The 16,265-nt window shown below is 47.0% G+C and overlaps 1 protein-coding gene across 2 annotated transcripts in view; it reads right to left on the bottom strand.

Moving 5' to 3' along the window:
- Window positions 1-1,258: 1,258 nt before the first annotated feature.
- The window catches only part of acsf3 (acyl-CoA synthetase family member 3), a 36,116-nt gene continuing 21,109 nt past the window's right edge, over window positions 1,259-16,265 (bottom strand). For both annotated transcript variants that reach the window (XM_024439994.2, XM_024439995.2), the window contains exons 6-10: window positions 15,398-15,495; window positions 15,099-15,225; window positions 4,516-4,650; window positions 4,177-4,288; window positions 1,259-1,977 (exon numbers count right to left, since the gene is read on the bottom strand). In XM_024439994.2, the coding sequence (XP_024295762.1) occupies window positions 1,860-1,977; window positions 4,177-4,288; window positions 4,516-4,650; window positions 15,099-15,225; window positions 15,398-15,495 (590 nt within the window). In that variant the 3' untranslated portion in view covers window positions 1,259-1,859. The remainder of the gene's footprint in view (window positions 1,978-4,176; window positions 4,289-4,515; window positions 4,651-15,098; window positions 15,226-15,397; window positions 15,496-16,265) is intronic.

Here is a 16,265-nt window from a genome sequence, read left to right as displayed (position 1 = left end):
AAATTGTATATTAAATGATACACAAACTCTATATTCAAATTGAACAGGATGTTGCCTCTGGCTGCTCTTAACAAGCCAACACATCAATGGTAGGAGTACTATAGAGTCTGTCTTTCTCAGAATCCATGGAGTCATTATGTGTACTTGTATTACTATAGACAAAAATATAAACGCAACATGCAAAATTTCAATGTTATTAAGTTACAGTTCATATAAGGAAATTAGTCAATTGAAATAAATAAATGATGCCCAAATCTATGGATTTCACGTGACTGGGAATACAGATATGCATCTGTTGTTCACAGATACCTTAAAAAAGGTAGGGGCGTAGATCAGAAAACCAGTCAGTATCCGGTGTGACCACCATTTGGCCCCATACAGCACGACACATCACATTGTCCCACTCTTCAATGGCTGTGCAAAGTTGCTGGATAATGGCGGGAACTGGAACACGCTGTCGTACACGTTGATCCAGAGCATCCCAAACATGCTCAATGGGTGATGTCTGGCGAGTATGCAGGCCATTGATGAACTGGGACATTTTCAGCTTCCAGGAATTGTGTACAGATCATTGTAACATGGGGCTGTGCATTATCATGCTGAAACATGAGGTGATGGCGGCGGATGAATGGCACAACAATGGGCCTCAGGATCTCGTCACGGTATCTCTGTGCATTGAAATTGACATAGATAAAATGCAATTGTGTTCATTGTCCGTTGCTTATGCCTGCCCATACCATAACCCCACCGCCACCATGGGGCACTCTGTTCACAACGTTGACATCAGTAAACCGCTCGCCCACACAATGCCATACACGCTGTCTACCATCTGCCCGGTACAGTCAAAACCAGGATTCATCCCTGAAGAGCACACTTCTCCAGCGTGCCAGTGGCCATCGTAGATGAGCATTTGCCCACTGAAGTCGGTTACGACACCGAACTGCAGTCGTTCAAGACCCTGGTGAGGACGAAGAGCACACAGATGAGCTTCCCTGAGACGGTTTCTGACAGTTTGCAGAAAATCTAGATGAAGGGAGAGGCGGTTAATGGAGAAGAGAGGGAGGAGGGTGGAGGATTCCCAGCTGTGGGACACTTCTCTATCTAGACCCCTTCCTCTCTGCCTCTAGGCTCTCATCACACCTGTGTAACCACAGCTGCACACACCTACCTGCACACACACACACACTCGATATGTCACCCCTTACACAGTAGCTGAATATTAAGCAAGGCTGCAATCAATAAACCAAACACCAAAAACGGCCTTTCCATACATCATCCATTTTATTACATTAAAATAAACTTCATTGCCAATTCAAGGGTATCCATCTGGATTGTAATTATAAGCAATTTAAGAATGCACTGTACTCCCCTCTCTTCTACTGTGTATAATGTCAAGGATCTCTTGCTGCTCTTATCATTTTCACGGTTTCTTAATGTACTTGTGTGTTGGCATAATTATTCATGCCATGATCCCCAGTCATGCTAATGATCGCAGCACTCAGTCTTTAAAGAAGGCACCGCAGCCTTATCGTATTAAATCAGTTCTCTGTCATAGCAGCCAAACTAAATATATCTCCACAGCAGTTTAATCACGTGTAAGACAGCACTGTTGAGCTCAGTGCCTCCAGGCCCAGCAGTGAACAGTCCTACGGTAACTCAGAGCTGAGTGGGGTCAGTGGTGTAGTTAGTGGGATCCTCAATGAGGTCTCTTCATTCTTCCCCAGACCACTGTCTGGTGAGTCAGTCACTTGGAGCTCATCTCGATGGTTTACTGTAGTATGAGGAGGGTCTCTGCTCCTGCTGGAAGGAGGTGTCGTGGAGGAGGTGGGCCGTGAAGGAGGTGCAGGCTTCTCTACTAGTTAGCTGGGGAAGAAGTGCTTGAGTAGGTCCTTCTTGTTGACCTTCCCCATCTGGTTCCTTGGCATCTCCTCCACAAGGACCAGGCCTGTAGGGATGGTATATGGAGCCATGTGCTCTCTGAAACACAACACATGACAATTAACACACAGGACTGAAACACCACACATGACAATTAACACACAGGACTGAAACACCACACATGACAATTAACACACAGGACTGAAACACCACACATGACAATTAACACACAGGACTGAAACACCACACATGACAATTAACACACAGGACTGAAACACCACACATGACAATTAACACACAGGACTGAAACACCACACATGACAATTAACACACAGGACTGAAACACCACACATGACAATTAACACAGGACTGAAACACAACACATGACAATTAACACACAGGACTGAAACACCACACATGACAATTAACACACAGACTGAAACACATATAAAAGACATGCACATATTAACTCTTCTACTGCTTAACACACAGGCAAGCACACACAGGCACGCACACACAGGCACGCACACACAGGCAGGCACACACAGGCAGGCACACACAGGCACGCACACACAGGCACAAAGCCACGAGACACTACTTGAGTGTACACACAATAACAATTACAGTGGAACAAAGGCTGAGCCTCTGGTGTTGCAGTCAGTTTGAGAGATAAGAGAACGTCCTTCATACGCACTAGAGCGTCTCTCTCCCACGGTAATATCCCCCAGACTGCTTCAAGACATTTCCTATTTGGTTAATACAAAACAATGTAATCAGTATGAAATAAAAACAAAATAGTCAAGGCAAAAACACAAGGCTGAGCTAATTAAATGTCTGCCATTTTGAATGCATGGTTGTTATGTCGAGCCGTGTAGCCTGAAGCGTTTTTATTATCTAATGGCTGTGTTGTGGCGATAGACAGAGAATAGTCAATCAATAAATCATACTTCTGTCCCTCGCAGCAGATGGGTCTGTCTCTCTCTCTCTGCATTACTCGCTATACATATGACTTCATGACTGTGTCACACAACTATATATGTGTGTGTGTCTGTCTAATGGGGCTTGTTCACACACCCATCTCTTGGAAGCTCTGCCTGTTGTGTATGTATGTGTGTGTTAGTGTGTGTCTGCACTAGCCAGTGAGGAACACAGCGATTGACAGAGATACAGGGTGACAGCTGAAGCCGGGGCACTGAGGAGTGAGCATCCATGCACTTTTTTTTGCCTGGCCTTGGCCCTGTTCTTGCCCGTCCGCAGGCAGCACCTGTGGGTGGGGGGGCAGGGTCATTGGCAGACAGGCAGCGCTGCTAATCCACCATGCAGGACCAGCAGGGCACAGCAGTAGGGCCTGCACACCCCCACACCATATGGAGCCCACAGCACACACACACGGGCACACACACTCGAGCACACACACACGGGGTGGGCAGAGAGTGATAGAGAGAAAGACAAAGACAGATGGAGGGAGACAGACAGAGAGGGAGACAAAAAGAAAGAATATAGACAGCGAGTGAAAGAGGGGGGGGCACAAGGAGAGAGAGAGAGAGAGAGATGCCCTGAGCCACTCCACAGAAAGGGACATGTGTCTTCTGCCAGTGTTGGGGGGCAAAATAAACCACAGTGACATTTAGAGAAAAAAGAAGCCAAGACCGAAACAGCAACGGCTTGCCTGCCAGACAGACAGTCCTCCATCAAAATCCCTCATTTCCTCATCCTCCCACTCTCTCTATTCTCTCCTCAGCTCCCTTCATCAGTCCACATCTGCCCTTGGCCCCTTCAGTTAAATGAGAGTGGTCTCTCTCTCTCTCTCTCTCTCTGTCTCTCCAGTAGTTAGATTGCTATTGATTTTGAGGCTTCAGCAGCAGTTACTATAAACAGGTCTGGATGACTCCCCGGGGGACTGAGCAGTGAAGTCTTCCTCTAATTCAATAAATGCGGTGGACGCAATTCTATTTTCAAAAACACACAATTTAAGGTTTGTCACATGTTCCCAAAGAGTAAAGCCACAGAACCCTGAACACCAAATGTTTGATGGAATGGAGCAGCATGACAAAGCACAGCTAGCTAGCAGACATACCAATAAATGGAATATCTATTAGAATTTGGTCTGGCACACGTCTGTAATACAGTGGATCTACAATTTATAAGCACCTTTATGTACGTGGTACAATGAATGGTTTTGAAATAAATACTTCTACAGTTATTGGGAGTTATAGTGTTTATAAATGGTTTTAATAACGCTGCTTTACGGTGCTATAAAACTAGTGTGACATTAATGTCCTTCGTGTTGCCTGTTACCTGGCCCAGGTCTTCAGCTCTGACAGGGTCATGCTCCGCCCCCTCTTCAGCTGCACCACCGCTGTCACCTTCTGTCCCCAGGTGGCGTCCCGAGCACCAATCACAGCCACATCTGAGAGGTCAAGGGTCACCACACATCAGCATAACACCCAGAAATGAGATACATCCTGAAAGCTAGTGTAATATTTCAACGAGTAAAATGATGAATGTTGTTTAAACCCAACCAGTCTAATGGTGCCAACCATGGGAACACAAAAGCCTGAGTCTTCAGGCCAAGCGCCGGTGTAAGTCCCTGCAGTGGAAAAGCACCATAAAGGAGCCAATAGAGGGTGTGTTTACCTGTGATATCAGGGTGGGCTAGCAGGTGTCGCTCCACCTCCAGAGCACTGATCTTATAGCCTCCACTCTTTATGATGTCCACTGAGGTGCGGCCCATGATCCAGTACACTCCATTCTTATAGACCGCTGTGTCCCCTGCAGGACACCATACAAGCACAGGGAGACTGGGCTTCAACGTAGGAGAAACACAGCAAAACAAAAACAAAAATTGCCTAACAGTCCTCGTCTATCATAGGTATGCACATCTACCACGCACGGAAAAACACACACTCCATCATTCATCCCCTACTCCCACCGGGTTGTCACATGACTTGGCATATTGTGTGTAACACAGGCTTGTGTGTGGAGGAGGGAGAGAGGGTGGGTGGCATAGTGAAGCAGGCCTGCTCAGTGTTTCAGAGAGTCACAGTACCACAACACAGGCCTGCTTCATTAGTGTGTCAGAGACTCAGAGGAACCACAGTAAACAGACCACAGTCCACAGACCACAGCAGAACAGCTGAGACGGAGAGCTCCATCAATCAGCAGGTGAAAAGCAATATACTGGATGCTACACACATAGGCTGCTGAGGCATTCAACCTGCTTTGCCTCTATCTCTTGGGCAAATAGCTGAGAGGAGAGAGAGAGAGAGTGAGAGAGAGAGAGAGAAGCTCAGCTGGAGTTCCCCTTAATTACCTCCCCCATGCCCACCACTGATTAGCAGCACAACGCCAAGACTCAGGTGTGCCGGGCCGTCTCTGTGGCACTGTAAAAACAGCAGCCTATATAATATAGGAAAACACAAACATCCGTGGACCATATCTGGGAGCTGGCTGACATCCAGGCCACCTGACACCTCATCACTAGGTAACACTTTATCTCAGTGGAAACGCCACACCTACCAGCCAGGGCTCAGAGAGAGGCTGAGGAGAGGAACACTGACTGACTGGCATACTGTGACCTCAGACAGAAGAGCCATGATAGACACCTACTGGTGTGACCACAGGGGAGTACTGGAGGGGTGTGTGTGTGTGCCTGTTTGGGAGTGGTGTGTGGAAGGGGGAGTTTATGTGTGTGTGTGAAGTGTGGGGGCTGGTTATTGAGTGTGATACGGGGCTGGTTATTGGGTGTGAAAAGGGGCTGTTATTGAGTGTGATAAGGGGCTGGTTATTGGGTGTGATAAGGGGCTGTTATTGAGTGTGATAAGGGGCTGGTTATTGGGTGTGATAAGGGGCTGTTATTGAGTGTGATAAGGGGCTGGTTATTGAGTGTGAGGGCTCAGCTGGGGCTGGGGGGTGATGAGGAGGGGAAGTGGGTCATTGTGGAGGATGAGTGTGGGACTGAGATGTGGTGAGGGGGAGGTGTGGAGAGAAGGTGAGAGTTCTGGTGGATCATTACAGAGTCCCCAGCTGAGGCAGGGAGAGGGAAATGAAGGCTGTGTGAGAGGTGTGGGGGTGTATTGGGGTATGTGAGAGTTGTGGGGGTGTATTGGGGTGTGTGAGAGGTGTAGGGCTGTATTGGGGTGTGTGAGAGGTGTAGGGCTGTATTGGGGTGTGTGAGAGGTGTAGGGCTGTATTGGGGTGTGTGGGTGTATGTGAGAGGTGTATTGGGCAGTGTGAGAGGTGTAGTGGTGTATGTGAGAGATGTGGGTGGGGTGTATGTGAGAGGTGTGGGGGTGTATTGGGGTATGTGAGAGGTGTAGCGGTGTATTGGGGTGTATGTGAGAGATGTCGGGGTGTATTGGGGTATGTGTGAGAGATGTCGGGGTGTATTGGGGTATGTGAGAGGTGTGGGGGTGTATTGGGGTATGTGAGAGGTGTGGGGGTGTATTGGGGTGTATGTGAGAGATGTCGGGGTGTATTGGGGTATGTGAGAGGTGTGGGGGTGTATTGGGGTATGTGAGAGGTGTCCGGGTGTATTGGGGTATGTGAGAGATGTCGGGGTGTACTGGGGTATGTGAGAGGTGTGGGGGTGTATTGGGGTATGTGAGAGGTGTAGGTGTTTTGGGGGGGGCTGGCCCAGGGCTGGTGGGTGGTGACTGGTAGAGGACAAGTGGAAGGTGCAGCTGTTGACACATCCACAAGGTCACCCAGCCTCTCTCTGTCTCAAGGTCACCCCTCCTTCATTAGAGATACAGCATCAGGAGAAGAGAACTACGACATTACCATCTATTCAATCTCACTTCTACCAGACGATATAGTCACCTCTACATTCTATAACTTATGTCAGTGTACATTATCATATGCATAGTACACACTTGCCATCGTATATGGTATCAAGGTAAGGAGATACTAGATAAAGACTTAAGCATAAATCAAAACCAGTTTAGTTACAGTCTCATCTCCTCTCTATCACTCACGCACTTAATCATCTCAACCTCCCAAAATACATTCATCTATCCTCTCAACTCTTCTCTACATCCCTCTATCCCATCCTGCCTCTTTCAGCACGCTCCTCTTTCAGTACTGCGACTCCTCCATCCCCTCCTCTCCATCTCCCCTTTCTCTCTCTCTCCTCTTGCTCTCTCTCTCCCCTCCTTCATACAGTGTCTCTTCCTCTCCCATTGCCTGCCCTCCTCTCTCTCTCTCTCTCTCTCTCTCTCTCTCTCCACCCTGCCTCCGCCGAGCACAGCATCAATAGAGGGCCCATCTGTTCCCATACATCACGCACTTCATTTCAGTTTATTAGCCGGGATAAATCATAAATATTTCATTATACATCACGGGCGGCTGTCGCAGGGACGCCGCAATTTATCACCGCTGCCCTCTCTCCCGGCTCCACGCCGGAGCAATAAGCTTTCCAGTCTATTAAACAAGATTGATACAGTGTGTAAATTTAGATATTGGGAATTTCTTCACAGACCACTGCTCTGCACTGATAGACCGGGGCAACGGGGGAGGAGAGGAGGATTGGGGGAGGAAGGGGGGAGCAGAGGAACTGGATGGGTGTTAACATCAGTAATAGTGTATTTACAGTTTCCCCTTCCTTCCCTTCGGTTTTAAGGAAGAAAACCCCAAAAGCCAGGAATAATTTAGTCACAGGCGTGTAGCCCCGTTCTCATGTAAATAGAAAGTAGAATGAGAACATGTTTTACATGACTACAGATAAGTGGGATGCCATGGGGTTGGAGGGGAATATATGCAAAGCTTTTCACTTCACCCTTCTTTACGGCTCCAGGATGTCTGAGGGGAAAGGGGACTACACAACACAGCAGACAGACACATTACTAACATTCAGTACAGTCAAACACTCTTCAGCTGACTTTGACACACTTGGTGCTCACTTGACGATGGCGGTTGTGACCTTATATCTTTGAGGAACGGGAAAATAAGGAGAGAGAAACAGCGCCTGTTTGGAATGAGGGACCAGTGGGAATAGTGATTGGAGAAGACACTGATAAAAATGGAGAGGGCGGCTTTTGGACACACTGAAGAATACTTGTGATTTGACATCCCAGTCTCAGTCTCTGTACTGTTGTGGAGGACAAGTGGAGGAGGAGTGGAGATATGGACGATTAAAACGATAATCGCTAAGAAGCCTACTTGCGCCGGGCTTTCATCTCCTTCGTAGGCATGGGGGAAAAAACGATGGATGGCACGGAAGAAATTTAAAAACGTGGAATAGAATAGAAGATGGTGGCGCAGAGAAAGTCTCCTGGTCTGCAGTGACGTGTCTCCTCTCAGCACCTTGCCAGTGTCTGTCTCCCCCTGCCTGCCACCATGATCTCAAGCCAGGCTGGAAGTCAGACAGGGAAAAGACAGGGAAGTGACAGTCAGCACCACCCAAAGCCAAAACAAAAAACGCAGAGGCACAAACATACACTGACACTTGTCTTTCGGTGCTCTGGGCACACCCAGTGGTAAGGTTACACTGTGGGAGGTTTTGGTGAGGGGGGGACTCTAGAAAGGGCAGAGTGAGACAAATGACAAAGGCCACGCTCAGCGTCACACACACTTCCTGTCAACTCCAGGCGCCGCTGCTCTAGGTGTTAAGAGAGAGACACATGGAACACGTGGTACATTTTCTGTGCCAGTTGCAAGTTTAAAGACGTCAAGTTGGTCTTGTATCAGTCAGTCAGCATTTTCACCTCACACAAGACACCATCAACTAACTAAGTAACGCAGTGATGAAGATAAGCCAGTAGCCATGTTCTCAGTGAGAACATCCAGCATCACAGCAAGAGGAGAAGGCCTTATCGGCGCTGGATGAATGGGGGGTCTGCTACTCTGTTCACAGCCATCTCTCTTTAAGAACAACAGTCAACACAAAGCAGGGAGACATTAATATTAATGCCAACATTAAAACCCAGGCGGCTAAATGGAACAGCTAATGAGGATGAATAACAGACAACCGCCGACAAAAATCACCAGCTCTGATGTTATTTATCATCCTTAACTTTTGTCACAGCTCCTTTTTTTTGCGTAATTAATATCGTACAAGAAAGCGGCTTGGCACTCGGATGAGTGATCTCATTTGTATAGTACAATGCAATTAAAGGGAGAGAATTGCTTTATGTTAATGTTCCTGACTACGTTGCTCGCGGTTGATATGGCGAGATAGCGAGCAAACTTTTACGATTGATAACCTCTCCCGGGAGATCTGGCGTGTACTTACACTAACTACTTGACTACAGTTTGCATGGAACTGTTCACCATGTTTGACACACAGAGCCGGTGCAGTAGCTCCCTAGAATCTAAAAAGTATCTATTTATGCCAAGACATAGCAGAGATCAACATGGCAGCACTCTGCCTACACTGTAGCGGTAATGCTGGTATGCCAATCAATGTACTGTAGGCATTTTCCTGCCTTATCAGTGAGTCTAAAAATACTTACAGCCTGTTCCTTCCATCCTACCTATACCTCCACCCTCTCCTCTCATATCATGGCCAACTCTAGCAGAACAGCACAGAGGTCCCTCCATCCCCTTCCATCTGCCATCAGCCACAGCATGTCTACAGTTGACAGCCAGCTCAGAAAATATTCACTATTTATCTATCAGTCTTTCCGCTAAAAAGAGAAAATCAATGCCAAGACAAAAGTAGAGTAGGTCAATAAATCTAATGTGGGCTGTCTTTGTTTCTTCTTGGGGCACACAGAATGTTTATAGCATTTCAATGTAGAACTGGTGGTTTACCACATATCCTGCTCCACATGTCAACACCTTGATTGGAACATTTCATTGGAATGGAAGTGTAGCCTTACCATAGGGGAAATGGAACAAGGGGAGGCTGGGTGGTAGAGCCGTGTGGGGAATGTGACATTGGCGGGGCGCCGCGTTGTGACCGGAGGTGAAATGTGACATTGGGGAGGGTGGGAGGGGAGAGGGAGGAAGGGAGAGGGAGGTAAAGAACACTGCTGGGAGCAATGGAGGAATGCTTAAATCACTAGTGATGGCTGCCTGCCTGGAAAATAAGGCTGCTGACTGTCCTGCAGACACTAGTTTCACCTCAGCTGAGAGGTTAAAACTGACAAAACTTTTTAAACCTAACACGCACTGAGCACACACACACAAATGTAAAAAATATTTGCAGATTGAATGCAAAATCCGGCCACAGTACAAACTACACACAACATCAACGGCCCACAGACTTGTGATCGGGGGTAAAAAAAAAATGACACGAGAGTATTGCAATACTATTTTTGATTATATTATATTGTATATACTCCAAGTATCATAAAACAAATATACAGTATATAAAGTGCATGAGGAAAGTTTCAGACCCCTTGACTTTTTCCACATTTTGATACGTTACAGCCTTATTTAAAAATGGATTAAATCATTTTTACCGTTCATCAATCTACACACAATACCCCATAATGACAAAGCAAAAACTTGTTTTATTTTTTAGATATTTTTGTAAAAAAAAAAAAATGTTTACATAAGTATTCAGACACTTCACTCAGTACTTTGATGAAGCACCTTTGGCAGCGATTACAACCTTGGGTCTTCTTGGGTATGACGCTACAAGCTTGGCACACCTGTATTAGGGGACTTTCTCCCATTCTTCACTACAGATACTCTGAAGCTCTGTGCAGAGAGGTTCTGCTCTCCTCTCAGCTGAGATGAGCTCCACTCCTCTCCTCTCACCCTAGTTAGCATTCTCCCCACTCCCTTCAGTGGCCTGCACACCCACATCCAAGCCTGCCTGTTATTACGAGCACAGCAAGGCTAATGTGCAGTCCCCAAACAGTGCTTACCTGAGAACTGGCAACTTTTAGGACCCCTCCATTATTCATAGGTATGTGCACGCAGCATTAGGAAAATTGCTAATGCTTTCCCTCCCAGTCATCTTTATTTATTGATAGGTATAATTATTTATTGTTTTTCAGCGTATAATCCATTCCCGGGGAAAAAGAGTCAGCTGTCCTGCTAGAGTGCTGGAGACCAGCTGATCCCCACTTCTCCCAGTCGTTCCCTCTTTCTTCCTCTACCTCTCCCCCTTTCCATTTCTATCTCCGAAGCGCTACAGCTAATAAAATGAATGGTCTTGTTTACGAGGGACAGTCTTAAGGTCTGCACTGGCACAATGGAGAAACCTTATTCGTTAGAGCCTAACCACACAGGCAGGCAGCCTGCACACAAACACCAGAGGCAGAAGAAATCTGACCACAGTCAATATTTTATGGAGGGAGTCGAAGATAACGATCCATCCACAACGCTGGTTATGAATTCATGATGGCGTTAGGCCTTGGCAGCATTCCTCACACCGTCTGGGTGCTTGTGTGTCACCATGGTTGTCCCGAGGTTGAAATGATGTTAATATCCTGATAGAGGGATGTGGAGGCAGGTTTCAGTTACTATGTCCAGAGACTGGCTCATCATTAGTGCTGTATACTTGGGAGGCCATTGGCATGGTAGAACCCAGTCAAACAGTCAGTAACTCTAAACCAGTGTGAATGATATGCTCAATAGGTGGCCTGGAGCCCCTGGCCAGTTAAGGAGACTGACACACACTCTGTCCCCCTCCCTGGTAGGTAATCTAGCAGACACAGACAGCTGAAAGGGAGCTACTGAGGAGTACGTTTAAAAGCAGGGCAGATTGGAGGAGAGAGGAGAGGCCGAGCGAGTGAGTTGACACAAAGAGAAGTGAGGAAAATCAATGGGAACAAACGTGGTGTGGAGATGGGCGCAAAGTGAGCGCTCAACAGAGTGACAGCTTATCCATAGAGGTGCCAGTCAGGCTGCAGCAGGGCCACACTTACCCAATTAAAGAGACCGCCAGGCAAACAGAAACCATGTCGAGCTCTTGGCTCTCCCTGTTCTTTTCTCTTCATCTCCCTCGTCCTCTTTCCTTACCCCTCTCTCTCTGAGGGAGACTGTGTGTATGGTAAAGGGTGAGCACACGGGGTAAAATCCCGAGTGGCGCAGCGGTCTAAGGCACTGCACTGTGCTAGAGGCATCACTACAGACTAGAGGTCGACCGATTCTGATTTTTCAACGCCGATACCGATAAAAAAAAGATGATACCGATTAATCGATTTATTTGTAATAATGACAATTACAACAATACTGAATGAACACTTATTTTAACTTAATATAATACATCAATAAAATCAATTTAGCCTCAAGTAAATAATGAAACGTGGTTTAAATAATGCAAAAACAAAGTGTTGGAGAAGAAAGTAAAAGTGCAATATGTGCTATGTAAGAAAGCTAACGTTTCAGTTCCTTGCTCAGAACATGAGAACATATGAAAGCTGGTGGTTCCTTTTAACATGAGTCTTCAATATTCACAGGTAAGAAGTTTTAGGTTGTAGTTATTATAGGAATTATAGGACTATTTCGCTCTATACCATTTGTATTTCATTAACCTTTGACTATTGGATGTTCTTATATGCACTTTAGTATTGCCAGTGTAACAGTATAGCTTCTGTGCTCCTCCCTGGGCTCGAACCAGCAACACAACGACAACAGCCACCCTCGAAGCAGTGTTACCCATGCAGAGCAAGGGGAACAACTACTAGAAGGCTCAGAGCGAGTAACGTTTGAAACGCTATTAGCGTGCGCTAACTAGCTAGCCATTTCACTTTGGTTACACCAGCCTCATCTCGGGAGTTGATAGGCTTGAAGTCATAAACAGCACAATGCTTGACGCACAACAAAGAGCTGCTGGCAAAACACACGCAAGTGCTGTTTGAATGAATGTTTACGGGCCTGCTTCTGCCTACCACCGCTCAGTCAGATACTTAGATACTTGTATGCTCAGTCACATTATATGCAACGCAGGAGACGCTAGATAATATCTAGTAATATCATCAACCATGTGTAGTTAACTAGTGATTATGATTGATTGTTTTTTAATAAGATAAGTTTAATGCTAGCTAGCAACTTACCTTGGCTTACTGCATTTGCGTAACAGGCAGTCTCCTTGTGGAGTGCAACGAGAGAGAGGCAGGTCGTTATTGCGTTGGACTAGTTGTAAGGTTGTAAACTGTAAGGTTGCAAGATTGGGTCCCCCGAGCTGACAAGGTGAAAATCTGTCGTTCTGCCCCTGAACAAGGCAGTTAACCCACCGTTCCTAGGCCGTCATTGAAAATAAGAATGTGTTCTTAACTGACTTGCCTAGTTAAATAAAGGTATTTATAAAGGTTAAAAAAATATTTTAAAAATCTGCAAATCGGCGCCCGATTTCCGATTGTTAAGAAAACTTGAAATCGGCCCTAATTAATCAGCCATTCCGATTAATCGGTCGACCTCTACTACAGACACCCTGGTTCAAATCCAGGCTGTATCACAACCGGCCGTGATTGGGAGTCCCATAGGGCGGCGCACAATTGGTCCAGCGTCGTCTGGGTTTGGCCGTTGTAGGCCGTCATTGTAAATAAGAATTTGTTCTTAACTGACTTGCCTAGTCAAATAAAAAATAAAGAAAATCCAATAGGAAGATGAGAGGGTTAAAAATGGAGATGGTGAGAGACAGACAGCTAGTTCAGGTGAGGGTAAAGAAAGGGAGCGAGGGAGGGAGAGAGGGAGGAGTGTTAGATGGACACGTGAGCAGGCGGAGAGGGGGAGAGTGTAAGAGGGGGAGCAGGTGTGAGGGTGAAAAGGGTATGAGTGTGAGAGGAAGTCGGTGGAAGTGAGGGAGAGTGTAAGTAGTACTCGTCTTGAAACTCACACCTTTTCACCCTGCCTACCAACAGAGCCAAGATCACACACAGTGACAAACAAAGAACCAGACACTGGACAGGAAATAGCACTGTGAAAACTGACACTGTGTCATGAGTTGATCATTACAGTAAGGCCCTCCGCGCACATTCTCCAGCCTACCTATTCAACTATATGAACTGGCCACAAGCCTTCAGATGAGGTGACAACAGATCTGACACTCCTAACACCTCCAGTGTCAAGGGGGGGCAGCAGAATATAGTGAATAGGCCTGGGCATATAAGGTATGTCAAAGTAAAGGTAAAGTAGTGCTGTAGTGAGCAGAGGAGGCTGCTGGGACAAGCTATAGGAGGACAGGCTCATTGTAATGGCTGGAATGGAATAAATGAAACGGTACCAAACAAATCCAACATATGTTTGACTCCGTTCCATGAATTCCAGTCCAGCCATTACAATGAGCCTGTCCTCCTATAGCTTGTCCCACCAACCTCGGCTGGTAGTGAGGATATAGCTGCTTTTGGAGCTGGTGGATGCAGGGTCGCCATGGCAAGCAGGCTGCCTGAGGTGATGGTGAGTGTGACTGTGTGTATGTGCATTTGTATGTAGGATGGAGCAGGCAGTCAGGCGGGTGGGGCAAGCAGGCAGGGTGCTTGGCAGTAGCAGTGGCTGGCTATGGGACTGACTGGCTGGCTGGTTTGTCTGCTGGGAGCTGATTGTGCTGGCTCTCATTATCCGGCCAGTGGGCCTAATGGAGTGTGACAGCAGCGTGCGGCGCACTGGAACTCTGTCCTTCCAGCCCTAAAAGCCAATTAAACCCACTCCACCCTGCCAGCTCTCCCTGACTCTCTCCCTCTATGCCCCTGCAGCCCCCTCTCCTTCCTTCCTGCCAGCTCTCCCTGACTCTCTCACTCTCTCCCCCTGCAGCCCCCTCTCCATCTGTACCTCCTCCACTCTTTCTTGCCCACTTCTCTCCATCCTTTATCCCTGCCCATCTCTCTCTCTCTCTCTCTCTCTCTCTCTGAGCAGCTCCTCTCTCCCTGTAGCCCTCTACTAAAGCGGGACTCCTTGGGGGAATGCACTGGGCCAGAGAGGGCCTAGTCGGCCTCTGCACCACTGACAGCTCTGCTCTTCCTCTCCCCAACCCACAGAGGAGTCACAACCACTTAGAGAGAAGAAATGCCTCCCAGCACCAAAAACACACATCCTCCATTTATCACAAGCCAGTCACTGAAGGGGAGCGAGACGCCTTCTTCCTAAATGTTTAAAAACAGCTCCTGGAGAAAGAGAGGTCATGACAAACATAGTTCTGACAACGTGCCTCATCCAGTGTTCTGGGTGTAATTGGCGAAGTAGAGAGAACATGGTGAACCCCAGCCACCACAGACCTGGTGGTCATGTGAAACATTCACTAGTCTCAAGTTATGAGCCTGTTTAGCTGCATACCAGTCAATAAATCATCAGATGACGGTGTGTTCCTGACAGACAGTGTACTGTACCCGTTTTGAACCAGCCATCCTCAGTGAAAGACTCCCTGGTGGCCTCTGGTTTGTTCCAGTACTCTGTGAAGACCTGGTCTCCTCGCACCATCAGCTCCCCCTCCTTCCCCTCCAACCCTGGACGCACCTAAAGACAGACACACACACTACAGTGGGTGGCTAAGACAGACAGGGTCCTGGACGTGCTAACTGTATATGTTTTTTAACAACATGAATACACTCTTTAGACAGATATTTTTCCACAAAATCTGGGAGTCCTACTGTATCTCTGGATGTGAGTGTTTCGGACTGCTGAATACCTGAGTTTCTCTGCTGTTGCCCTCGGCGATGGTGGTGCTGGTTGCGTTCGTCATGACAATGCGAACCTCCACTCCTGGAAGAGGGACACCGACTGCACCTACACACACACACACACACACACACACACACACACACACAAACAACGGTAAATACTCACATCATGTATACAAAATGGAACTAATTACACTATCACAATTAATGTTAATGGTTGTAAATAAAACCATTTTCACCCCCAAAATATTTGCATCAACAAATACAAATAAAAATAGTGATTTAATGACAATCCTTCTCCTACATGTGACCACCAACACATATGAATGCACACAGATTCCCCTCTCCTGAGGCATTTTCTCCTTCTGTCTGTGTGACCTATAGAGAGATAAGCTCTAATGACTGCCACCGCCAAAAGAGAAGGAAACCTTTGTGCAGCCTGCTCTCTCTCTCGGTGTGTGACACTGTGGGCCATGTCATTTCACAGGCCACTGCTCTCCCAATAAAGAACAGGGCAGACAGGCCATAATTACAAAATAACTCCCTGCTTCAAATTTATCTAATCAACTTTAGCCCTGATTGGCAATGCCAATCAAACACACTCCATTTCCACTTCATCAGCAGAGCGAGAAACACAGAGATACAAACTATCCTCCCATTGTTTCAAAACCAGACCAGCCTAGTTTATATCTGTCTTCTCTCGAAAGTCACTTCCTGTCCCTCCTGTCCCCTTCATTTGAGTTGTTTTTGTGTGAGAGGATGACGTCCATCTTGGTCCCTGTCTTTTAGTTTTTCTCCCAGGGTTGTTTCCCAGTGTGCTGGGTAATCGTCAGCGTGTCCTCATTCCTCCTCACCCTCCAAACACAGCAGAAAGCT

Source organism: Oncorhynchus tshawytscha, linkage group LG12 (assembly GCF_018296145.1).
Source record: "Oncorhynchus tshawytscha isolate Ot180627B linkage group LG12, Otsh_v2.0, whole genome shotgun sequence".
NCBI lineage: Eukaryota > Metazoa > Chordata > Actinopteri > Salmoniformes > Salmonidae > Oncorhynchus > Oncorhynchus tshawytscha.
The sequence above is the reverse complement of the archived record's forward strand: the minus strand, read 5'-3'. Positions and strand labels throughout refer to the sequence as shown.